Raw genomic sequence first — 27,349 nt, forward strand, 5'->3', positions numbered from 1 at the left:
TGAGACTCCATGTTCCCAATGGAGGGGGCCTATTAATAAAAGATTCCACATGCTGCAACCAAAACCTGGTGTAACCAAGTAAATAGATACATTTTTATAAAAAAAGAAAAAGAATAAAGGCTATATAATATATTGACCTGACTAACCAGTTCTATAAAACTAGGATTTTATTTTACCTAGTTTCAGTTGATACATGAATGTTCTAAAGGCATAGCCAGACCACAGAAAGTAGATTTTTCATCAAAGAACTACATAACTCTGAAGTTTTATCTTAATTTAAATAATTTTTTACAGAAAGTGATTCCAGTGTTTTATTAGTATGTTTTTAATTGGTAGCATATAATTCAGTAGTAAGCGTTTTTAGTTTGATACCTTTGTCTCCGCATTTTCTAAAAGATTTGCTGTATGTTTGAAAATACTAAAGGTTTTGTAGATTTGTATGGGAAACAGTTTTATTAAAATTGATTTTCGTGGGTTAAAAAAAAAAAAAAATAAAAAAAAAATAAAATTGATTTTCCCTTTTTACCCTTAGGTTGAGAAATGGAGTAAAGTTTTGTAAAGTACAAAAGTTTCCTGAGGTATGGGCTTTATGACAATTCATTTTATTTTATGTGGTAGGTAAAGCTTTAATGAAACACAGTGCAGTGAATTGTTTAGCATTTGTTGAAGAGTGAAGTGGTCAGTCGCTATGTGTACCCATTATGATTATCCATTTTTAAAATACTGGATTGCATATCAAGTAAGTGCCCCTAGCAGTAAATAAAACTATGTTAAACACAGTTTAATCAGACATTGTAGGTTCTTGCAGGTATAAAGTGTAAAATTGGAAAAACCAGTAGCTATGGACTTAGGAAGTACCACATTTCATAATTTCCACATTTTAACATCTCTGGAATCAGGTTATCAGAATTGGATGATTATGTTTAATCTTGACAATAAGTGTATTTAATAGACTCCTTTGTCTAGAACAAGAAATTTTGAAATAATCCTACCTTTCTCTTTTAAAAAGATTTTGTGCATCCATCTTAAAAGATTCAGACATGAACTGATGTTTTCCACCAAAATCAGTACCCATGTTTCATTTCCACTGGAAGGCCTGGATCTTCAACCATTTCTTGCTAAAGATAGTCCGGTGCAAATTGTTACCTATGATCTTCTGTCAGTCATTTGTCACCATGGAACTGCAAGTAGTAAGTATCCAAGTTTGACATGTGATTTTACATTAAAAAAAGAAACATCTGAATTGATCTCTTAAACAAGGCCTGATTGAACAAAAAAAAAGTGTAAAAGTAGATTTTTATTAATTATTTTATTTTGGTTTTTAAAAACGTCAGAAATTTTAGGAATTTGAATAATTTTACTCTCATGTTTAAAATAGTAAAAATACATTTTGTGTTAAGATAAATAGTAAGGATTTTAACATGATTATTTTTACACTGGTTTTTTTAAGATTGCATTCTTTGTTACGATTTTCATTTCCTCCAGTAATGGTGGTAAGGGTACCTACTGGGAAAAATAGGGTAGTTCTTGCTATATCTCTGCTAGGTAGGAACTGAGGCTACAAAACTAGTTTTATCTTCCATTCTTGTGTTAATTTTGTATCACTGAAATAATTTAAATTTTCTCTGCCTAAATTCAGGTGGACACTATATTGCCTACTGCCGAAACAATTTAAATAATCTCTGGTATGAATTTGACGACCAGAGTGTCACTGAAGTTTCAGAGTCTACTGTACAAAATGCAGAAGCTTATGTTCTCTTCTACAGGTGAGGTAATAACTCATGAGTAGGCTGTTTTGACAAAGATGACAAAGCGTCTCATGTTAAGGTCAATAGTGACTTCTAAGACTTTCAAAGTGGATTGCTGAGTAAAGATTAGAAATTATTTTACTCTCATTATGTGAGTAAAAGTGAAAGTTTGTGTGTAGAATGATCTTTTGTTAAGAAAATGTTAAATCATTTAGTTGAGGGGCAAAGGGCTATATTTTGTTTTAGAAACATTTGTTTTACTTTTAAAAATTAGGCACTGATAGTAGGAACTAAATACCAAATTTTCTCCTAACATAGCCAATAAAGGAGGTATTAATATAAAATACTTTATAGTGTCCTCTAAAAGATTGTACAAGCTACTGTCTTGTTAGCAATCATTTGAATGTCTGTTTTCTAACAGTAGTTATGTGGATACATTAGTTATCACCTAGATATGACCCCTAGGGTTATAATGCAGTGGGGAAAGCAGGGAGCAAAGTACAATATATTTCTTATGAATAATTTTCAAGACCTAATAAGATTCACAGCACAGTCCACCTTCCATGTTGCATGGGTTTTGCATCTGAGGATTCTACCAACGGCAGATAAGAAATATTGGGGAGGGAAAGATTCCAGAAAGTTCCAAAAAGCAAAACTTGAAATTGCTCACCAGTAACTATCTAGCTACCATTTATGCCCTATATACTAATGTTTGCATAGCATTTACATTGTATTAGGTATTGTTTAATCTAGAAGTAATTTAATGTATATGAGAGGATATGCACAGGTTAGATGCAAATGCTACACCATTTTATATAAGGCTTTGGTATCTGCAGGGTTCCTGGAACCAGTCCCCCATGGACATGGAGGGATAACTCTATCAGTGTGTATGCAAAGTCTAATAAGGAAGTGGAAAAATCCACTTTACTAGTCTAATGGAGTAAAATGCTTATTGAATATAATGAATTACTGTCCTTAATAGGAAGAGCAGTGAAGAAGCACAAAAAGAGAGGCGAAGAATATCAAATTTGTTGAACATAATGGAACCAAGTCTCCTTCAGTTTTATATTTCTCGACAGTGGCTAAATAAATTTAAGACCTTTGCTGAACCTGGCCCTATTTCAAATAATGATTTTCTCTGTATTCATGGAGGTAAGAAACTCTAATGAAAAGTAGTAGTAGGAATTTTCTATTAAATAATTTACAAATAAGACAAGAGCCAAGGACTTTCCTCTTCCATTTATTTTCCATTTCCCATCTGCATTCCAACTTAAATGTGTTTAATTTACTATGGTCTCAGAAATTAGTTTTTTTCTTATAAGTATGGGTAATCTATAGCCTCTTCATAGAATAGATATTAATATTTATTGGGTACCATTTCCAAATGCTGTTCTAGAGTCTAAAAATACCAGAAACACTGTTTCTGTTCTCAAAGCTCCAGTTTCATAGTAAAGACAGATGCATAAACACCCGATTAAGGTACAGGGAGCACTTCTATTGCTCATCATTTTTCTCAGCTGACAGACATCCAGCTCCAACTGTATCCATGGCTCTTATCCCTTTTGTCTAAATGAATAGCTGGCTCTTTTCCTAACCAAAAAAATGTACTTGAAATTTAACAACAACAACAAAAACCTCATGCAGTTATTTGCTAAATATAACTTCTCCCTTTGTGACTGACTGTGTTACTGCTTGTTCCCATGACAAATAATACCTTAGTGTGACACTTTTAATTAAATTTCATGGTCGAAGACTTGTTATTCTCATTTATTATTTTTGCAGCGAAACCTCAAGAAATAGTAGAAATGTCCTGTATTGGATTTAGAAATCTAAACTTTGAAAATATTTCTGTATGTGAATTTTTCTCTTATTACTTTCTCCCACTTGAGCTATTAACTTAAGTCTCTTCCTGTTCAGAATCTCCCTATAATCCTTTTATGGCATTTATCTGTGCCTGCCTTTTGGTTATTCATGTAAATTCTAAATGTCTTCTTCTGGCTTATTAGCTCCATGAAGAAAAGATTGTCTCTGGTTTATCTCTGGTTTGCCCCAATACATAGTCATGGCTTAGTAAAGATTTATGTAAGTTAAATACCTGAACATCTTGGTTAACTTACTCTATATTTCAAGAGAAAATATCTCTTCAGGAACGTATGTTTATACTTAATTTTCTACCTCTTGGGGAGAGTTTTTAAGAATAATAATTGAAAAAATGCTAAGAATTAATCAGTTAAAATTAACAAAAGGAACGAGACAGATTCATTTTAAACTTTTCTAGGTGTTCCTCCACGAAAAGCTGGTTATATTGAAGACCTGGTTTTGATGCTGCCTCAGAACATTTGGGATAACCTATATAGCAGGTTTGTTTTTTTTAATCAGTATGATATTGTGAAAATCAGTTTATGAAATTTGTTAAAGAGAGATTGGTTATTTTGTATGTGCTCTTTGTGCTGTATGTTGCTTATGTAGAATATTCCCTTTTTCCTTCATTTATTCACGCTGAAGCATGACTGGAGAGACTTTTGTAGCTAGAGTGGCCCTGATCTAGATAATTAATTCCAATTTTTCTGTTCTGATAGTCTATCTATAAAGGCTGTTCTGATAGTCTATCTATAAAGGTATGCTGTGATATTTAACTCTCTAAAGTTTTAAATTTTATTTAAAAATATTTCACACAATCCCCTAATATATTTCTTAAATATTGAAAATAATTCATTTCATGAATTCTTACTTGAGTGGACAGGGGAAGTCTCCTTCTGATTAAAACTTGATTAAAACTGTGGCTGTGTATAACCTAAGATTTATAAACATATAAACATGCTAATTTTTGACAGCTACTTCTTTTATTGTGTGTTATTGTTGCCACAAACATTTTGTAACAAAAGTAGCTGTAAGGGAAAGTTCAAATATGATTAAGCAGACAAATCAATAAACTGATATAATCATTGACCCTGAAAAGCATAAAATCAAGTCCTCACAATAATTTAGTTTTTCCATTTTATGAAAACTTGGATACATTTCCTAGATCAGCTTTCTTCCAGATTATCATAATTATTAATATTCTTCATGCCTTAGGTATGGAGGAGGACCAGCCGTCAACCATCTGTACATTTGTCACACTTGCCAGATTGAAGCGGAGAAAATTGAAAAAAGAAGAAAAACTGAATTGGAAATTTTTATTCGGGTAAAAAAATGATGCTTTTCAAATTAGAAAAATGATCTAGAATAAAGAAAAAGAAGTGACCCTTAGAAAAACTCTGTAAGTGAAATGATTGGATGAAAGAGTTGTAATAGATTTTAAGTGTTATGGGCACATAACAGTGAGAGACCCCAGTAAAGTGACTGTAGTTCTAGTGAGTTAAGTTCTTCCTTTGTGGATTTTTGTTTTCATGGATTGGTAATAAATTTTGGTTTATGTATTGCCACTGGCAAGAAATCTTACTGAAATAGTCAATTATAGATTTTGATAAGCTAGTGATTTTTTCAGAAGGCATCTACTCAGATTGCATTCTCTATTTTCACCCCTTTGTAAAGTAAATATTGTTTGGGGAAGCTTTCTATACTTATACCTAGTTCCCATAAAGTGAATATATTACAAGATGTTTCTTGATTACAGGCAATAGAGAGTCTGATCACAGAATCAATAGGAAGAGCTGAATAACCAGGTTTTGTGGAGAGAAAGAATACACTTCCATTTGTCTAGGTAGCATGAAGTAAGTTTCTTCAAAGTGGTACTGTCAGTAAAATGGCTCCAACTACTTATTTACTCGAATTCCTAGTAGAGAATCCTATAGAGTTTGGGTCACTTGAGAGGCATATTCATGTATTCCTGTTCAAATTATATTTGTGGAGGGATAATTCTGTAAGGGCAAATTGAGATTCTTTTAGTAAAAGATGGGGAGAAGTTATTGAGTAGATACTATAGATGAATAGTACATTTCATGTTGTGGACACACACTTCTCTTCACACATACCTGTTTCTTTTCATAGATTTAGAGGTGTTTTTTTGTGTGTGTCCTTGCCTAAATAAAGACATTTTTACATACACAGGAGAATATTACAGGTGTGGATTGATTTATTGTTCTTGAGCCTCATTTGCTTCCTAATTATAAAGAGGCATATTTTAGTTGAATATTAAAAATAGGTCATTCCATGAATACTTAGATAGCTAATGACTGTATCCATTAGGGTTTGATCAATAGAAGCCATTCTAAGTATTTTAAGTAGAATAGGAATACAAGCAATGCAAGACTTAAGTAACTATTAAAAGAACTGGTCAGTGAAGATCAGGAAGACCATAGCTGACTTTCAGGAAATATGGAAGGTGGGTAGGCTGCCATACTAGAGATAGGAGCAGAGACAGTGGCTCACAGTGGGGTTTCAGAGCCCAGACAAGGTAAAGAAAGATTTTTGTAGTAGTGTGGGCCTGGTCAAGGGTGTTGGAGCACAGGCAACATGGAAATGGTTTTCCATGTTGGCTGGAGATGGATATGTGAAGAGGCATAGCATAGTGGTGGTGGTAGATTTGAGGGACTGATTCCTTGTGTGGGATTGATTCCATATGTAGGATTGATCAGTGAATACAGGTATCATGAGAGCCAGATTTCTTATTGTCAGATAAAGGAGTTACAAATATTGAAAGAGAGAAAACTAAAACGGACTCTTTGTTATTGGATTAAAATTGTAGATATCTTTGTGAACTCACTGTCATAGACATGTGCATATGTGTGTGCGTGCTCCGTCATGTCGAACTCTTTGGGAACTTCTGGACTGTAGCTTGCCAGGTTCCTCTGTCCATGGGATTATCCTGGCAAGAATGCTGAAGTGGGTTGCCATTTCCTCCTCCAGGGAATCTTCCCAACCCAGGGAATGAACCCAAGTCTCTTGCGTCTCCTGCATTGCCAGGTGGATTCTTTACCACTGAGCCACCTGGGAAGGCCATACACATACATATGGAGTTATGAATGTGTGTATGTGTACATGTGTATAGAAATGAATGATGTACCTAAATTAATTTCCTAACTCTTGTCTCCGAAAAGGCCTGGATAACTCCAGTAGGATTGAGCATACCCAGCTTTTTTCAGATCTTGGCTTCTAAACATCTTTCTGTAGTCAAAGTGACCAGCCCTCCTTGGAGAAATGACTGCTTTCAGGGCTGAGGCAGGGGAATTGCAAGATGAGCTTGGAATTCCATACTGTTCCAAAAAGTTAAGAAGTCTTTGAAGAATGATGGGGAAATGTCAGAAGTACACAAAAGCCAGCTTGAAGGGACTTTTCCTTGCTGAATTTTGGATAATTTGTACTTCAAAATAGATTATAATAGTATTCAGTTCAGGTCACTTGCTCAGTCGTGTCTGACTCTCTGTGACCACGTGGACTGCAGCATGCCAGGCCTCCCTGTCCATCACCAATTCATCTTCTTTAGGATGGACTGGTTAGATCTCCTTGCAGTCCAAGGGACTCTCAAGAGTCTTCTTCAACACCACAGTTCAAAAGCATCAATTCTTCTGCACTCAGCTTTCTTTACTGTCCAACTCTCACATCCATACATGACTACTGGAAAAACCATAGCCTTGACTAGATGGACCTTTGCTGGCAAATAATAGTATTATATAAAGGACAGAAATGGTAGGGACCTAACAGAAGCAGAAGATATTAAAAAGAGGTGGCAAGAATACACAGAAGAACTGTGCAAAAAAGAGCTTCACGACCCAGATAATCACGATGGTGTGCTCACTTACCTAGAGCCAGACATCCTGGAATGTGAAGTCAAGTGGGCCTTAGAAAGCATCACTACGAACAAAGCTAGTGGAGGTGATGGAATTCCAGTTGAGCTATTTCAAATCCTGGAAGATGATGCTGTGAAAGTGCTGCACTCCATATGCCAGCAAATTTGGAAAACTCAGCAGTGGCCACAGGACTGGAAAAGGTTAGTTTTCATTCCAATCCCAAAGAAAGGCAATGCCAAAGAATGCTCAAACTACTGCACAATTGCACTCATCTCACACGGTAGTAAAGTAATGCTCAAAATTCTTCAAGCCAGGCTTCAACAGTACTTGAACCATAAACTTCCAGATGTTCAAGCTGGATTTAGAAAAGGCAGAGGAACCAGAGATAAAATTGCCAACATCTGCTGGATCATGGAAAAAGCAAGAGAGTTCCAGAAAAGCATCTATTTCTGCTTTATTGACTAGGCCAAAGCCTTTGACTGTGTGGATCACAATAAACTGTGGAAAATTCTGAAAGAGATGGGAATACCAGACCACCTGACCTGCCTCTTGAGAAACCTATATGCAGGTCAGGAAGCAACAGTTAGAACTGGACATGGAACAACAGACTGGTTCCAAATAGGAAAAGGAGTACGTCAAGGCTGTATATTGTCACCCTGCTTATTTAACTTCTTTGCAGAGTACATCATGAGTACACTGGGCTGGGAGAAGCACAAGCTGAAATCAAGATTGCTGGGAGAAATATCAATAACTTCTGATATGCAGATGATACCACCCTTATGGGAGAAAGTGAAGAGGAACTCAAAAGCCTCTTGATGAAAGTGAAAGAGGAGAGTGAAAAAGTTGGCTTAAAGCTCAGCCAACATTCAGAAAACGAAGATCATGGCATCTGGTCCCATCACTTCATGGTAAATAGATGGGGAAACAGTGGAAACAGTGTCAGACTTTTTTGGGGGGGGGGCTCCAAAAATCACTGCAGATGGTGACTGCAGTCATGAAATTAAAAGACACTTACTCCTTGGAAGGAAAGTTATGACCAACCTAGATAGCATATTCAAAAGCAGAGACATTACTTTGCCAACAAAGGTCTGTCTAATCAAGGCTATGGTTTTTCCAGTGGTCATGTATGGATGTGAGAGTTGGACTGTGAAGAAAGCTGAGCACCGAAGAATTGATGCTTTTGAACTGTGGTGTTGGAGAAGACTCTTGAGAGTCCCTTGGACTGCAAGGAGATCCAACCAGTCCATTCCACAGGAGATCATTCTTGAGTGTTCATTGGAAGGACTGATGCTAAAGCTGAAACTCCAATACTTTGACCACCTCATGTGAAGAGTTGACTCATTGGAAAAGACTCTGATGCTGGGAGGGATTGGGGGCAGGAGGGGAAAGGGACGACAGAGGATGAGATGGCTGGATGGCATCACCGACTCGATGGACTGAATTTGAATGAACTCCGGGAGTTGGTGATGGACAGGGAGGCCTGGCGTGCTGCAATTCATGGGGTTGCAAAGATTCGGACACGACTGAGCAACTGAACTGAACTGAAAGGAAATGGGAAGTTATATGCAGCAGGTGATTCTTGGGATTTTCTCTTTTGGGGGGTGCTTTTTTGGTCATGCAGCAAGTGGGATCCTAGTTCCTGGACCAGGGATCAAACCTACGCCCCCTGAAATGGAAGTGCAGGGTCTCAATCACTGGACTGCCAGTAATCACCCAATAGGTGATTCTTCACTGGATTCTTTGACTATAAACAATATTGTTGCATCATTTAGAAAAATGATGGAGTCTGAGGATTAGATGCTAGTATTATATCAGTATTTCTAGGTTTTTATCATTTGTGTCAAATGTTTAAGAAAACCCTTTGTACAGCGTTTTGCAGACTTTAATGATCATTTCTCTGGTGTTTTGTGAAAGTTGCTCAGTCTTGACCGACTGTTTGTGACCCCATGGACTATACAGTTTGGGATATATACTGCATCATATAGGACAGTACCAGGCCCACAGTGTTTTGTCACCTAGACACAAAAACAGTATTCAGTAGGCCAGCGACTTTTAGGTGATGGTCGGTAGTAAAGAATCTGCCTGCCAATGCAGGTGACGCAGGTTCAATCCCTGGGTCGAGAAGATCCCCTGAAGAAGGAAATGACAACCCACTCCTGTGTTCTTCCTTGGATAATTCCATGGACAGAGGAGCCTAGTGGGCTACAGTCCATGGGGTTGCAAAAGAGTTGGAAATGACTTAGCTACTAAAGAACAATAACATATGGTAAAGTTAGTGAATCTTATGGATGTGAGCCCACTTCTTCATTTATTTTATGTAAAGTTAGTTACACTGTCAGAGTAATGTGGGATGGTATATCATCTCAGTTAATGGGACAATCAGTAAGACCAGCAATGCTGATACTAGAAGAAACGTACATTAGGAAGGTAGACCCAAATCCAGTCCTGCTGCTGCTAGTCACTTCAGTCATGTCCAACTCTGTGTGACCCCGTAGACGGCAGGCTACTAGGCTCCTCTATCCCTGGGATTGTCCAGGCAAGAACACTAGAATGGGTTGCCATTTCCTTCTCCAGTGCATGAAAGTGAAAAGTGAAAGTGAAGTCGCTCGGTCTTGTCCGACTCTTTGCGACCCCATGGACTGCAGCCCACCAGGCTCCTCCGTCCATGGGATTTTCCAGGCAAGAGTACTGGAGTATGTTACCACTGCCTTCTCCGAAATCCAGTTCTAGGCATTTGTAAATCCAGTTCTAGGCATTTGTAAATCACTTATCATCAAGGGACTTATATCCAGGTTATGTAAAGAATTCATACAACTCAAGAAGACAGATATTCCAGTTTGAAAATAAGCAAAATATTTTAATATACATTATCCTTAATATATGAGTGTTAACTAAGCATATGAATAAGTACACATTCTCATTAGTCATTAGTAAAATGCAAATTATAGCTACATTACACACTTTTTAGAATGACTGAAACAAGAGGACAATATCAAGTTCTGACAAAAATGTAGAAAACTAGAATTCTCATAAACACTGTTGGTGGGCATGTAGTGTGCCCAACAAAGAGTGCCACCAACTCTTTGTCATGCCAAATGACAACCAGCTTGAAAGTTTTTTAGAGGTTAAACAACCACTCAGCACAGGACTCAGCCTGACATGCTACATTCCATGGGGTCACAAAGAGTCGGACACAACTTAGCGACTGAACAGCAGCAGCAACACGTGACTCAGCAGTCTCATTCTTAGGTATTTACACCAGAGAAATGGGGCTTCCCTTGTGGCTCAGCTGGTAAGGAATCTGCAATGTGGGAGACCTGGGTTTGATCCCTGGGTTGGGAAGATCCACTGGAGAGGGGAAAGGCTACCCACTCCAGTATTCTGGCCTGGAGAATTCCCTGGAATGTATAGTCCATGGGGTTGCAAAGAGTTGGATAAGACTGAGCAACTTTGACACAACACCAGAGAAATGATCATTAAAGTCTGCAAAACCGTGTACACAGATGCTCATAGCAGAATTGGTCGTAGTTGTCCCGAACTGGAAATAATTGATATACCCATCTGGTGCCAAATAGATAAACAAGACGTGGTATATCCTTACAATGGAGTACAACTACGCATAAAAAAGGTAGAGCTACTGATGCATGCATATGATGAATCTTAGAAACATTATGCCAAGTGAAAGAAGATAAGATAAAAAATGACTATGTGATGTCTCATTCCATTTATATGAAACTTCTTTTTATAAAAAGGTAGAGTAGATCAGTGGTTTCCTGGGGCTGAGCGGAAGTGATTGATTGCAAACGGGTGCAGGGGAACTTTCTGGGGTGTCAGAAATGTTTTAATGGATTGCAGTAGTGGTTGCAGAACTATAAACAACTGAAAACCATTGAACTTTATGTTAATAGTAGGTGGATTATTCTTTAATAAAACTTTTTTATTTTTTAAAGCTGTTTTTTAAAATGCAAGTCTGTAATTATTCCATAACTCTAGGGTTTTGTCTTAAAACTCAATAGATGGATTGATTGAATGTTTATCAGGTGTTAACATGTCCTATTAAGATAACTTAGCATCAACGTACATCACATTCTTTGTGTATGAGGAATTAGCCTCATCAGATAATGAAGAAGAATGGTTGTATTCTGCTACAAAACACAAAAGTTTTGTAGTACAAAAGTTCTAGACTTTAAGTGACTGATTTTTTTTTTCCTCTGTAGCTCAACAGAGCATTCCAAGAGGAAGACTCTCCAGCTACTTTTTATTGCATCAGTATGCAATGGTTTAGAGAATGGGAAAGTTTTGTGAAGGGTAAAGATGGAGGTAAGTGTTTAACAGAAAGACAAAATTCTTTGCAAATTTTTTACTTGACAAATGTTTTTTGAATATATGTATTTGGAATTAAACTACTGAACAAGAGATCAGGGATCATACAGTCTAGTTTATATTTTGGTTATTTTTAATTTTTTAAAAACTTTCACGAATTATAGCATATTCATGGAAAGTATAAGGGAACTAAATAAAAATTAGTCTACAATCTTAACATTAAAAACATTTTTTTAATCCTTCCAACAATAAGATTGGTTAAACTATGGTGCATCTGTTACAATGGGATACTATATGAACTTTAAAAATTATTTGTATAGCAGTGTTTAATAATTAAAAAATAAGATGTTCTTGATATATGAAAAAGGCTATAATATAGTATGCATAGTTGGAACCTTTAAAAAGGCAAACATGTACAAAGGCAAAAAGACCAGAAAGATGCGAAAATAATTTGCCTGTCTTTCTGTAGTGGGATCACAGTATTTTTTTCTCTCTTGTGCCTTTTTTTCTTTTAAAAGTATTTTGATAATGAAGGTGCACTATACTTTTGTATTCAAGGGGAAAACAAAGTTTTTTCCCGTTAAAAAAGGATTTGTTTTGAGAATTCCCTGACAGCCAGTGGTTAGGATACTGTGTTTTCACTACCAAGGATCCAGGTCCAATCCCTGGTCAGGGAACTAAGATCCTGCACACCTTCAGGCACAGCCAAAAAAAAAATATATATATGCATTTTAGCATTTCATTGTATAATATTTTTAATTTAATGACAGTCTGAAACTGAGAGTTGCATTCTTTTTAAATTACAAAGGAATTGTTCTTTTGTAGCATTAAAAGTGCATTTTAATCTGTAATCCCCAAATGGATAGTTAAGAAATTATTTTTATTACATTTTGGATGGTAGTGAGAAAACTTCACTTGTCTGCTTTCCTGGTTCTGTTTTGGAGAACTAAGACCCAAAAAGAAAGAAGCTTGGAATAAGACAGTTAAGAACTGACTAGAATAATCTGACTGAAAAATAATCTGATTAAACAGTTACATCCTTCATCAATTCATGTTCAGAAATATGTAGTTGTTTGGTGCATTTATACATTTTGATTATTTGTTTTGCCTTTTAACTTAGATCCTCCAGGTCCTATTGATAACACTAAAATTGCAGTCACCAAATGTGGCAATGTGATACTCAGGCAGGGTAAGTTTGACTAATACTATTAAGCCTTCGCTTGTTAGTGATTTTTCACACTCTGTAGTTCAGGAAACTCTTAGTACTCAATGCTCTATGGTGATCTAAATTGGAAGGAAATCCAAAAAAGAGGGGCTATATGTGTACATATAGCTGATTCACTTTGCTGTACAGTAGAAACTAATACAACATTGTAAAGCAACTGTACACCAATAAAAATTAATTAAAAAGAATATGTGGGAAAAAAATCTCTAACTTTTTAAGGCAGACCATAAAGTTGCAGCCTATAACTATATGGGCTGATGGCCTGAAGATTCATGTTCTGAAACTTCTCAGTTATTCCTAGAGTATTCATAGTGGGGGTACATTATGAAAGCTTTTGCAATATGAATATGAAAGTTTGTAAATATTGTTTTTTCTCTATGTACTTGATTTTTAGGAGCAGATTCTGGTCAGATTTCTGAAGAAACATGGAATTTTCTACAGTCTATATATGGTGGAGGGCCCGAAGTTATCTTGCGGCCTCCAGTTGTTCATGTTGATCCTGATGCAGTACAAGCAGAAGAAAAAATTGAAGTAGAAACTCGGTCTTTGTAATTTTGAGGCTATATAGAGTTCTGATGAGAAATCATTTTCACTTCCCCTAGCATATTCCCATGCAAAAACATTCCTAAAAGCATGTTTATTTTCTCGATTTTTAATGTTTTAGCTTTTATTCCTTCTTACTGGGCATTATGGAAGAATGTGTTAAATGTATAATATTCTACAGGTTGGCATATTTAATGCTAGATAACTTATAAAGTCTTTCAGTGTAATATTTTTGAAAGAGAGGGGATAATTGTGATCATTTGGCAATCAGGTTATCTTTGATCTTTATACTACATGTAAATCCATAGTCCTTTGTAGCTTTGTAAATACTTTTGCTTTGAAAACTTTTTCATTACCCTAAACCACCATAACTCTGACCAATCTTTTCAGTTCTCTAAAAACCTAATTTAATTGTATAGTTTTGACATGGCTTCATATTATAAAGAACCTATTTTAAATTGAGAGTCACAGTCAGAAAGATGTTAATTTCCTAAAGCTCAGGAAACTGTTAGGGTGTCACTTCTTTTGCACTGCAGCATATGAATTAGCATATTAATATTTACAAAATGTCTTTTTGAATGTAGCAATGATGTATTTAGTCTGAGTGGAATTTGTGTCAGCAGATATTAATAATTTATTGCCTCTTATACTGTAAAATGTTAAATTTCAGTTCCTATAACCCTGAATAGTGTTCATTAATAACAGTAAAAAAGAAGAAACTTAGGGTTAGTTTTAGGGCACTTTTATTTTGAGAGCATGAAGTGTAGAATGTGTTGATAAAGCTGAAGCCTCTTGTGAAATGATTTTTTAAATGAAATGCATAAAGTCTTTTTGAATAACATAGTATGCACTGCTATTTGCTTGATTATGTGATGTCAAAAGTTTAATTATATTCCAAGTACAAAAACAAATGGGATTACTTTGAGGATGTTCAATAGCATTAACAGTGGCTTTGTTTTGGTCTGGGGCAGATGCCACCAGCTAAAACAGTGTTATTAAAATCAGTTCAATAAAAAGGATTTAAAAATGTATAACTTGGATGTTGTGTTTATGTGGCAGATATTAAGGGTGAAGGGTATAAAGTCTGTTGAACTAATGTCTTATTATTTCTTAATCAGCAATATGCAAATTAAGTCATTTGGTATAGTTTTGGTATAGTTTTAAAGTTTTGGTATTTAATGAAATTAAATAATCAGTCATTAGAATCTATTTGAATTTTTAAAAATATAGATAGCTTTTATTTTTCTTCTTTCTCATGATTATGCTGTGATCCTCTTCAAGGTTTGAATGATATTACTGATTTGTCTTGAATCACCAGAGATTAGTATAATGCTTGCCATTTAAGAGATAATCAAAAAAGGTTTAGTGCTTTCCGTTTATGATGTTTCAGGCACTCTAAGTGTATTACTTACACTTTATCCTGGTTATAACCCTGTGACTTAGGTTAGGTAGCTTGCCCAAAGTCATATGTACAGCAGAGAAGTAGCAGATATGGACTACAACTGAAGTCATTGTAACTTTATACCACTGTTTTCATTCACCATGGTATATTATCGCCCACTGAATTATTTTAAAACAGATTATGGTGTTAGCATTAAATTCATTAATAGCATCTGTCATTGGGATATATAATATTGATAAGAATACTGGTCTTGGACTTCCTGGTGGTCCAGTGGTTAAGATTCCACACTTCCCTGTAGAGGACATGGATTGGATCCCTGGTTGGGAGAGTTCCACCTGCCACATGGGATGGCCAAAAAAAGAGTACTGGTCTCTAAGAACTCTTTTTTTTTTTAACATTATAATCATCTAAATGCATAACAAAATAATACATAAAGGGTTAACCCCATAGACTCAGCTAAAAGTTGGCATATGTGTTAATAGATATCAAATTAAAAAATTCGGTTTGTCTGAGGATGATTTTCTTGGAACTACTTGAGCTGAAAAGTAGGAAAATTGCAGTTAAGAGATACTGATACAATATTTTAAGACTACTACACTGATTTATAACATGAAAGTGATTAGTTTTTGAACCCTGGAGTCAGTTTGCCTATATACATATCCTCTTAATAGTAGAGAAGTCATCTTTCTACTATGAATTGGTTTGGAATAGCACTTAAAGTTCCCAGATCTCCTGTTTTGTTTTTTGTTTTTTTTTTTTTTTTCATCTCTTAAACAAGAATGTTTCAGGCTGAGTTTTCCAGGAAGCAGACACTGAGATGGAGCAAGAAGTGCAAACGCTTTCTTGAAGAGTAACATCAGTGAAAGAAAATAGGAAGCAGGATTGAGCAGGAGTTAGTAGACCATAATGCAGACCTGACCGTCTCTGCAGCACAGTGAAAACCTAACCAAGGTTGTCCATTAGAGAAGTCTCACAGCTGGGCAGAAGTGGCTTGGCTCTTTTACTGTTACTAGGGGCTACCTGGAAAAGAGAATGACCTCCAATTGACACTGGAGGGACTAACAGAGAGATGCTGTCAGCCAAGCACTCTATTCTCATCTGGGAGTGAGTACTTTCTTGAAGGGTGGTCTGAACATCTGTGTGTCTGCTATACTTGATAATAGGATTATGATAGTTAGGGGGTATTGTTATACATACTTAACTTGGCACTTGATATAATCCCTTATTCTCTTTCTCCTTTTCAAAATGTGTAACTTTTAAGGACACATCTATGTAAGAAGGCTGCCAAAAATATTTAATCTGAATCTAATCATGAGGGAGGAAATCAAGATAATTGTTTTAAAAAGGCATATTATACAAAATAATTTTCCTAGGTGCTTCAAAAAATTAGTTATGAAAGACAAAGCCTCAAGATTAAGAAAACATTACCAAAAAATGGTCCTTGATTGGATCCTGGATTGGACAAAATTTTTAAGGAGTGATATTAGGACAGTTGGGAAAATTTGGATTGGCCAGGGAATATACACTAGATAATATTTCAGTATTAAATTTCTCTAGTGTGATAACTCCTATAGTAGTATGAAGGGATGACCTTGGGAGGAAATACATGATTAAGTTTTTAGGATTGAAACCATGCTATATGAAATAAACGTGAGAGAGAAAGCAGGAAGAGAGATCACAAAGAGGTGGCAAGTGTTAATTGGTGAATCAGATCAAAACCACACTGACGTATCACCTCACACCTGTCACAATGGCTGTCATCAGAACACAAATAACTGATGTTGCCTAGGATGTGAAGAAAAGGGAACCCTTGTACGTTTTGTGGGAATGTAAATTGGTGTAGCCACTGTGGAAAACAGTATGGCGGTTTCTCAGAAGACTGAAAATAAAGCTGCTTTCATTGTTTTTCAGTCACCAAGTTGTGTCTGACTGCAACTCCATGGCCTACATACAGCACACCAGGCTTCCCTGTCCTTCACTGTCTCCTGCGGTTTGCTCAAATTCACGTGCATGAGAGCTACTGTATGACCCGGCAGTTCCATTCCTGGATATATATCCAGAAAATACAAAAACATATTCAAAAAAATACATGCACCCCAATGTTCATAAGAGCATTATTTATAATTGCCAAGACATGGAACCAACCTCAGTGTACATCCATAGATAAACAGATAAACAAGTAATATTCTGCACAATGGAATACTTGCTGGCCCATGCAAAGAATGAAATGTTGCCAATTGCAGCAACATTGGTGGACTTGGAGAGTTATTAGGCTGAAGTGAAATAAGAGAAAGACAGATACTGTATGGTATCACCTTTATGTGGATTCTAAAAAACACAACAAACTAACGAATATAATGAAAGAGAGGCAGACTCACCAATACAGAGAACAAACTAGAGGTTACCAGTAGGTAGAGGGAAGGGGGGCAGGGTGGTACAGGGTAAGGGATTAAGAGAAGCAGACTATTAAATATAATCTACAAGAATATATTGTACAGCACAGGGACTATAGTCAATGTGTTGTTACCATAACTATAAATGGAGTATAACATTTAAAAATTGTGAATCACTATATTGTATACCTGTAACATGTAGTACTATTCATCAACTATACTTTGATTTAAAAAGTAAAAAAATAGTGAATATACAGTTTCTATATTATAGGGGTTCTACCTTATTCTTGGAATTTGTCTAGGTTTGAAATTCTTCAAAATAGAAAGGGAATTCCTTGGCAGCCCCATGGTTAGGATCCTGTGCTTCCACTGCTTGGGTCATGGGATCCATCACTGGTCAAGGATCTAAGACCCGTATACTGCTCAGTTCAGTTCACTTCAGTCACTCAGTCGTGTCCAACTCTTTGCGACCCCATAGACTGCAGCACGCCAGGCCTCCCTGTCCATCTCCAACTCTTGGAGCTTACCCAAACTCATGTCCATTGAGTCGGTGATGCCATCCAACCATCTCATCCTCTGTTGTCCCCTTCTCCTCCCACCTTCGATCTTTCCAAGCATCAGGGTCTTTTCAAATGAGTCAGCTCTTGCATCAGGTGGCCACAGTATTGGAGTTTCAGCTTCAACATCAGTCCTTCCAATGAACACTCAGGACTAATCTCCTTTAGGATGGACTGGTTGGATCTCCTTGCAGTCCAAGGGACTCTCAAGAATCTTCTCCAACACCACAGTTCAAAAGCATCAATTCTTTGGCGCTCAGCTTTCTTTACAGTCCAACTCTCACATCCATACATGATTACTGGAAAGACCATAGCCTTGACTAGACGGACCTTTGTTAACAAAGTAATGTCTCTGCTTTTTAATATGGTGTCTAGGTTGGTCATCTTCCAAGGAGCAAGCATCTTTTAATTTCATGGCTGCAGTCACCATCTGCAGTGATTTTGGAGCCCAAGAAAATAAAGTCAGCCACTGTTTCCACTGTTTCCCCATCTATTTGCCATAAAGCAATGAGACCAGATGCCATGATCTTAGTTTTCTGAATGTTGAGCTTTAAGCCAACTTTTTCATTCTCCTCTTTCACTTTCATCAAGCGACTCTTTAGTTCTCGCTTTCTGCCATAAGGGTGGTGTCGTCTGCATATCTGAGGTTATTGATATTTCTCCCGGCAATCTTGATTCCAGCTTGTGCTTCACCCAACCCAGCGTTTCTCATGATGTACTCTGCATATAAGTTAAATAAACAGGGTGACAGCCTTGACATACTTCTTTTCCTATTTGGAACCAGTCTGCTCAGGCAAAAAAAGAAAAAGTCTGGGGTCAAAAAGCAGTTGTTATAAATCTTATGCCCAACTTGAAAAAGTTTAATCTCCCTTAATCCTGACAATGACTCCATTGCTTAGAAAGGTTATGATTTTGTATTGTAAGATTGTGGATTTGGGTTAATTACAAAGCATATACTCCAATACACAGATATCCTGAACTATTACTAAATTATTATTTCCAGTTAGTTTAAGAAGACATAGAATTTCAGAACCATTTAGAATCACTGAACTTAAAAAGTGAGGATGGGAAGACTAACAACATCTATAAGTCCAGTAATCATAAAATACTTGTTTTTGCATCAATTTAGCTCTCAGAGCTTAATGACATCTTTAGTGATCCTTTGTCAGTTCCTCAGGATAACATACTATACCACACCGGCTCTTTCAAACCTTGCCTTTCCCTGGGCTGCAGTAAATAATCTTACCCCTCTTTTGTTAAGATTGAGGAGGCATAAGCTCCTTTGTCTTCCTTCTGTTGCCACCTCTTAATGTTTGCCATCTTCTCACTTTCTGCATTAAAGAAAGGAGAAGCCCTCCTATTTCCCTCTCTGACTTCCTCTCTTTTGCCATGAATTTATTTATTGATTCAGGGTACTTCTCATGCCCTTTCACTTCCCTCAGTAATTTTTTTTTTTTTTTTTTTTGGCCTTGACTTGAAGTATGTGGGATCTTAGTTCCCTGAGTAGGGATCAAACACTTCCCCCCTGCAGTAGAATGGTGGAGTCTTAACCACTGGACTGCCAGGGAAGACCCTTTTTTTAAATTAAAAAACTTATTTTAAATTGAAGTATAGTTGAGGTACAATATTATGTAAGTTACAGATGTAAAAATACAATTCATTATATTGTGACTCATTATATTTTTTTTTAAATTTTTGTTTAAAGCTTATACTTCACTTGAGCTTCCCTTGTAGCTCAGTCGGTAAAGAATCTGCCTGCAATGCTGGAGACATGGGTTCGATTCCTGGGTCTGGAAGATCCCTTGGAGAAGGAAATGGCAACTCATGCCAGTACTCTTGCCTGGAAAATCCCATGAAAAGAGGAAACTGGGGGACATGGGGGTCTCAATAGTTGGACACAACTTAGCAACTAAACCACCACATTTTCACCTATAGTTATTACAAAATATTCACGATATATCCTTGTAGTTTACTTAGTTTTGTTTTTCAAAATTTATTTATTTTTGGTTGTGCTGAGTCTGTTGCTGCACAAGATTTTCTCTAGTTGCATTAAGTTGGGACTACTCTTTAGTTGTGATGCGTGGGCTTCTCATTGCAGAGGCTTATCTTATTGCCAAGCACGAGAGGCCTGAGGGCTTCATTAGTGGCTCACCTTCAGCATGTGGGATCCTCCTAAACCAGGGATCAAACCCGTGTCCCCTGCATTGGCAGGTGGATCTCAACCACTGGACCACCAGGGGAGGCCTATAGCTTATTTTATAGTTAATAATTTGCACCTCTTAATCCGTAGCCCCTCATTGCTCCTCCCCCCTTTCCTCTAGCCACTGGTAAGCATTAATTTGTTCTCTGTATCTGTGAATCTGTCTTTTGTTATACTCGTTAGTTTGCTGTATTTTTTAGATTCCACATATAAGTGATATCATATAGTATTCAGCTTTCTCTAACATTTCACTTAACCTAATACCCTCCAAGCCTGTCCATGTTGCTGAAAATGGCAACATTTCAGTCTTTGTTATGACTGAAATGATATTCCATTGTAATACACCTCAGTACATGTTAACATTAAATATTGGGACTTCCCTGGTGGTTCAGTGATTAGAACTCTGAGCTTTCACTGCAAGGGGCATGGGTTTGATCCCTGTTGGAGAACTAAGATCTTGTATGCCCATATCATGGCCAAAAAAAAGATTAAGTATCCACATCATAGACTTTCTCAAACTGTCCCTTTTCATTTTTAACTTTCCCTGCCTTCACGCTTGCTAAATTTTCCTTTATTAGGAGGCAGAAGATGAAGGAAATTAGTATTTCCTAGACCTATTTGCCACACTGGCCACATCTCTTTCTTCACTTCTCTTTTTTTTATTGTAATTTTTTTATCGAGGTATAGTTGATTTACAGTGTTGTGTTAGTTTCAGATGTACAGCAAAGTGATTCAGTTATACATACATATATATCTATTTTTTCAGGCTCTTTTCCCTTATAGATTATTGCAAAATATTGAGTATAGTTCCCTGTGCCATATAATAGGTCCTTGTTGGTTATCTATTTTAAATAAGGCAGTGTGTTTATGTCAGTCCCAAACTCCCAATCTACCCCTCCCTCTTCACTTCCCCCCTGGTAATCATAGGTTCATTCTCTGTGTGTCTCTTTCTGTTTTGTAAGTTCATTTGTATCATTTTTTTAAAAGATTCTGCATATAATTGATATGTGATATTGGTGTCTGTCTAACTTACTTCACTTAGTATGATCTCCAGGTTCATCAATCTGCTGTGAATGACATTATCTCACCCTTTTTAATGGCCGGGTAATATTCCACTGGCCTTCACTGGTGATCCACCTGCCAATGCAGGAGCTGTGGGTTCAGTCCCTGGGTCGGGAAGATCCCTGGAGAAGGACAAGGAAACCCACTCCAGTATTCTTGTCTGGGAAATTTCCACGGACAGAGGAACCTGGTAGGTATAGTCCATGGGATTGCAAAAGAGTCAGACATGACTTAGTGACTAAACAACAACATTTCATTGTATATATGTACCACTTCTTTTTTATCCATTTTCCTATTGATGAACATTTACGTTGCTTCTATGTCTTGGTTATTGTAAATACTATTGAAATGAACATTGGGTGAGGTTCATGTATTCTTTCAAACCACATTTTTCTCCAGATATATGCCCAGAAGTGGGATTGCTGGGTCATATGGCCGCTTTAGTTTTAGTTTTTGAAGAACTTCCATAGTTCTCCATAGTGGTTGTACCAATTATATTCCTACCAACAGTGTAGGAGGGCTCCCTTTTCTCCACATCCTCTCCAGCATTTATTGTTGTAGACTTTTTGTTGATAGCCATTCTGACCGGTATGAGGTGATATCTCATAGTTTTGATTTGCATTCTCTAATAATTAGCAATGTTGAGCATCTTTTCTTGTGCGTATTGGCCATCTGTATGTCTTCTTTGGAGAAATGTCTACTTAGATCTTCTGCCCATTTTTTGATTGGGTTGTTTGCTTTCTTAATATTGAGCCACATGAGCTATTTGTAAATTTTGGAGACTAATCCCCTGTTGATCACATTGTTTGCAAATATTTTCTCCCATTCTGTGGGTTTTTAAATTTTGTTTATGGTTTTTTTGCTATGAAAAAGTTTTTGGGTTTAATTAGCTCCCATTTATTTATTTTCGTTTTTATTTCCATTACTCTAGGAGATGGATGAGAAAAGATATTGCTATGATTTATGTCAAAGGGTGTTCTGCCTATGTTTTCCTCTAAGTGTTTTATAGTATCTGGTCTTACATTTAGGTCTTTAATGCATTTTGAGTTTATTTTTGTGTATAGTGTTAAAGAATGTTCTAATTACATTTTTTTTTTTTTTACACAAAGTTGTCTAGTTTTCCCAGCACCATTAGGCACATTGAAGAGACTGTCTTACCTCTATTGCAGTCTTGCCTCCTCTGTCATAGATTGATCATATGTGCATGGAATTATTTTCTGGGCTTTATATCCTGTGCCATTGATCTATTTTTCTGTATTTGTCATCTATATTTCTGTTTTTGTGCCACTACCATATTTAGTAACAAAGTTCTTTCTTGGTTGGTCTACACTCTTGTTATTGAACCAAATTTGGGTCTGCCTGCCTGCATGCAGTAAAACCAATCTACTGACACCAGGTTGTGGTAAAGGAGAGAATAGCATTGACTGTAAGGTGCCAGACAAGGCAATCAGGGGAGTTAGTGCTCAAAACATCCAAATATCCCCAGTAGGTTTCAGGGAGACATTTTTACAGGAAAAATTGGTGGAGAGGGCTGCCAGATGTGTAATCCTCCTCTAATTGGTTGTTGGTGAGGTAGAAGGCTTGTGTTCAGAAATCTCAATCATCAGCCTTCTGGTTCCATCTGGTCTGGGGTCTAGTGTTTATTCTTAGCCTGAAGTGACTATGGTTTTTCCAGTAGTTATGTATGGATGTGAGAGTTGGACTATAAAGAAAGCTGAGCACTGAAGAATTGATGCCTTTGAACTGTGGTGTGGTGTTGGAGAAAACTCTTGAGAGTCCCTTGGACTCTCAAGTCCAAGGAGATCCAACCAGTCTATCCTAAAGGTGATCAGTCCTGGGTGTTCACTGGAAAGACTGATGTTGAAGCTGAAACTCCAATACTTTGGCCACCTGATGCGAAGAGCTGACTCCTTTGAAAAGACCCTGATGCTGGGAAAGATTGAGGGCAGGAGGAGAAGGTGACAACAGAGGATGAGATGGCTGGATGGCATCACCGACTCAATGGACATGGGTTTGGGTAGACTCTGGCAGTTGGTGACGGACAGGGAGGCCTGGCGTGCTGCGGTTCATGGGGTCACAAAGAGTCGGACATGACTGAGTGACTGAACTGAACTGAAGATACTATCTTCCACCTGGCTGGGGGAGGGGTGGGGTGGTCTTAGTTCCTGTAGAAGAACTCAGAGATATGTATCAAATTGCTTGGCACATCCCCCTGGGAGGTACCAGGATCTCACCCCATTCTCTATTGTTTCTTGACTGTTCCTGCTTTGGATTATCTTCTCTGATTAGCAACTGTTTGAATCTGCCCTTTGGAATTCTGGGCTGAAGAATTCCATGGACAATACAGTCCATGAGGTTTCGAAGAGTTGGACACGACTGAGCAACTCTCAGGTTCATTTTTGGAATACAGCGAAGGTGGAACCTCCTATACCTAGGAGGTTGAGTGAAGACAATTTCCTATAAATAAAAAACAGGGGACACGGGAGGGATTTGTACCTAGGAGGCCCCAAAGGATTCCACTCTGTTTCACTCTTTGCTTCCACTTCAGTATTTACCCTCTTTACCTTTCAAATCTATCTGGATTTTACTGTTGCCACCCTACACATAAAACCTTTTTTTCTCTTATATGACTTATTAGCAGTCATTACTATTTCCATAACAAATTTTGGAACATTATATGCAGTTAATTGTATCAGAAAAATGCAATTTCCTTGTGTTTTTGAAGCTACTCCCTTAACTCTCAAAGGAAAGTGATCAGTTTGAATATATTTGTTACCACTTTGAAGGGTTGTGAGTAAGGAGATTAGAAAGAAACTATTTCTCTAGGGGAAAAAAATGGTCTATCATTCAAAACTATTTTATTAACAATACAGTCACCACTGATCACTACTAATCTCAGGTTCTTAGCAAATGTCAGACACTGTGTTAAATGTGTTTTCTTGTTCAGTTGTTCAGTCGTGTCTGACTCTGCAACCCCAAGGACTGCAACATGCCATGCTTCCCTCTATTTTACCTACCTCCTGGAGTTTGCTCAAACTCATGTCTGTTGGAGAAGGCAATGGCACCCCACTCCAGTACTCTTGCCTGGAAAATCCCATGGATGGAGGAGCCTGGTAGGCTGCAGTCCATGGGGTCCTGAAGAGTCGGACACAACTGAACGACTTCACTTTCACTTTTCACGCATTGGAGAAGGAAATGGCAACGCACTCCAGTGTTCTTGCCTGGAGAATCCCAGGGACCGGGGAGCCTGGTGGGCTGCCGTCTATGGGGTCGTACAGAGTCGGACATGACTGTAGCAACTTAGCAGCAGTAGCAGCAGCAGCAGCATGTCTGTTGAACTGATAATGCCATACAACTATTAAGTGTCAGAATTCAAATCCAGATGTGTCTGATTCCAAAATCTATGCTTCTCTTAGAAGTCACAAGTAAATTTTCAATTAGTCCAGTGACTTTCTCAGTGACAACTATATCCTGAAACTTCCCTCCTTATGAAGCATGGTGCTTCATTCCATCTATTTTTTCCCCTCTGCATACCTGCCTACTGTGTCTTCTCTTTCTGGATGTTAAAGGATAAATCTCTGTCACTCTTTGTAACTAATTATTCTATTCTTTAGAGAGCTCATTCACTCCCTTGTTTTCAATATCACATCTTCTTTTTCTTTTTGGCCGTGCCCTGAGGTTTGTGGGTTCTTAGTTCTCCAAACAGGAACTGAATCTAGGCCCTTGGGAATGAGAGCATAAGAGTCCTAACCACTGGACTGCCAGTGAATTCCCTAAGCATTGCTTCTTTTAAAATGAATCAATTGTATCTTACTACCCTTAATGACTCTTAAAAACTCTATTCTCAAATTTCTAACTCTTTGCTGAAGGTATTGAATATCTACTTGTCTCTCACCTAAAACTGGAACAATCTGAAAAGCAACATAGTCATTAGCAGTATGGGCTCTAGAGCCAGCGTATCAGTTACTTTGGCTACAATGATGCTATGTAACAGCCACAAAAACTCATCAATGTGGAAGAACATTATTTATTTTACAGGTCTGGGGAATTGAGCTAATCAGGCCCTTGGCTCATCTCACCTAGGTGCACTCCTTATCTTTAGTCAGTTGAGGGCTGGGGGGTTGGGTTGGGAAGGGGGGGAGCTAGGCAGTTTTCTGAGGTTGGCTGAGCTCACTAGTTTTTCTAGGATTCAGCTGATCTAGGATGACTTCCATGGAGATTACTGGAACAAATTCGTTCTGTTTCTTATGCCTTTCACCTGGCTAACCCAGGCATGTTCTCTTGGTCATGGCAGAGAAATACGCCCTTTTGAAGTCTCTCTATGTACCCTATCTGCTAATAATATTTCCTTGACCAAAGCAAGTTGCATGATGTAACTTGGAGTCAAGGGAGGGGGAAATACATTCTATTTTTTTTTTTAAAGATTTATTCATTTTTGCCTGCATTGAGTTTTCGTTGCATGCTTTTTCTCTAGTTGTGGCAAGCTGGGGTCCTACTCTTCGTTGCGATGCATGGGCTTCTCATTGTGGTGGCTTCTCTTGTGGAACATGGGCTCTAGGCACATGGGCTTCAGTACTTGTGGCACTTGGGCTCAGCAGTTGTGGTTCTCAGGTTCTAGAACGCTGGCCCAGTAGTTGTGGCACACAGGCTTAGTTGCTCTGTGGCATGTGGGATCCTCCTAGCCCAGGGATTGAACTCGTGTCTCCTGCATTGGCAGGCAGATTCTTCACCACCAGACCACCAGGGAAGCCCCACATTCTACTTTTAAAGAACTGCAAAGTCACATGGCAAAAGATGTGGATACACAGACATGTAAACAATTAAGGTCATTTAATGCAATCAACCTACAATAATCAAATTGTTTACATTGAATACATGCTCTTCCACCTACTAGCTGTGTGACCTTGGCAGTTATCTCAGTTGCCTCATTTTCAAAATGAGTATGTCCTTTCTTGGGTTGTTATGAAACTAAATGCTTAAAAGATATAAAGTACATGGTAAATGCAGTCTCTCTCCCCAGTTTTGGGTGCATATAACATTCCCTTCCAGATGCATAATTTTAGTGTTTTTCACATCACCAGTGGCAGAAAGTCCAGGCTACCAGCCTATCCCTCTGTAGGGCTCCAAATACTAAGTAGATAATGATTTTGATAATTCAAATCTAAAGTGTGTATGTTTGGCAAAATTATGGAGGCATAAACATTTATGATAGCAATGATTCAGGTGCAGATTTGTCATACAAGCCTTTTGGGTTTAAGTTCCTTGAATTCTGTGTCTCTCATCCAAGTAAAGTTCTGCTATAGGACCTGAGGATGCTGAAGTATGAGAATGTTCATGAACACAGCAGCTGGTGTAGTTCTCAAATAGTAGAGTCATGATGCTATTCACATTAAAGATGATCCTTTGTAGTGTAACAAAGAACCCAAAAACTTACCGGGCTTAAAATGAAGATTTGTTATTTTTCACAATTCTTTTGATCGTCTGGGTGGTTTTCCATGTGTTGCTGGATAGGACTGCACTGAGCTGGCAGATTTGCTGTGCTGAAAGTTTCAAGAAGGCTTCTCACCTAACCAGGGCCTCAGTGCTGTTGGCTGAGGCACTAAGTTTATTTCCATCAAGGCCTCTCTCCACAGGATCTCATCCCCCAGGGCCTCTCTCTGGATAGCCTGATCTTCCTTACTCCTTGGCAGCTATATTCCAAGAGGGTACAACAAATGCTGCAGGTTCCCAGGCAGTTGGGACTGGAACTGGCACCCATTTCTAGCCATTTTCTTTTGGAAGAGAACTACTTAATGGGCTTGAATATCAGCAGGCATAGTTCACTGAGAGACACCAATATAACTGTCTACCATGGTAGATGAGCCTGGTGAAACAAGGGGTCACACAGTATTTGCCCCACTTTTAATGATACAAGGATTGATCAGTGAGTTCAGACGGTGAAAGCGCAATCCTTTCATTGTAAAATTAGTGATCAACTTTTCAATGAATAGTGATATCTACTGATGATTATTGGCTGCATCAATTATTTCATTACAGGTTGCAAAATGGTGATTTTTCTAATTCTAGCATTCCTTTTGAGGGGCTTTTTCAAACTCTGCTTCACACTCTAAAAAGGACTGTGGAAAAAGTGGTTCTGGATCTGTGATGTGATAAATGTTGAAACCAGT

General features: G+C 37.6%; 1 protein-coding gene across 5 annotated transcripts in view; it reads left to right on the forward strand.

Moving 5' to 3' along the window:
* The window catches only part of USP33 (ubiquitin specific peptidase 33), a 59,330-nt gene extending 44,731 nt beyond the window's left edge, over positions 1–14,599 (forward strand). For 3 of the 5 annotated variants that reach the window (XM_027536838.1, XM_027536840.1, XM_027536841.1), the window contains 9 exons: positions 533–578; positions 1,010–1,190; positions 1,640–1,766; positions 2,731–2,900; positions 4,027–4,108; positions 4,824–4,932; positions 11,695–11,797; positions 12,921–12,989; positions 13,420–14,599. In XM_027536838.1, the coding sequence (XP_027392639.1) occupies positions 533–578; positions 1,010–1,190; positions 1,640–1,766; positions 2,731–2,900; positions 4,027–4,108; positions 4,824–4,932; positions 11,695–11,797; positions 12,921–12,989; positions 13,420–13,577 (1,045 nt within the window). In that variant the 3' untranslated portion in view covers positions 13,578–14,599. Of the gene's footprint in view, positions 1–532; positions 579–1,009; positions 1,191–1,639; positions 1,767–2,730; positions 2,901–4,026; positions 4,109–4,823; positions 4,945–11,694; positions 11,798–12,920; positions 12,990–13,419 lie in introns of those variants that run through there. The other 2 variants (XM_027536839.1, XM_027536842.1) reach the window with 2 other exon arrangements.
* The last annotated feature ends 12,750 nt before the right edge of the window (positions 14,600–27,349 follow it).

Source organism: Bos indicus x Bos taurus, chromosome 3 (assembly GCF_003369695.1).
Source record: "Bos indicus x Bos taurus breed Angus x Brahman F1 hybrid chromosome 3, Bos_hybrid_MaternalHap_v2.0, whole genome shotgun sequence".
Taxonomy (NCBI): domain Eukaryota; kingdom Metazoa; phylum Chordata; class Mammalia; order Artiodactyla; family Bovidae; genus Bos; species Bos indicus x Bos taurus.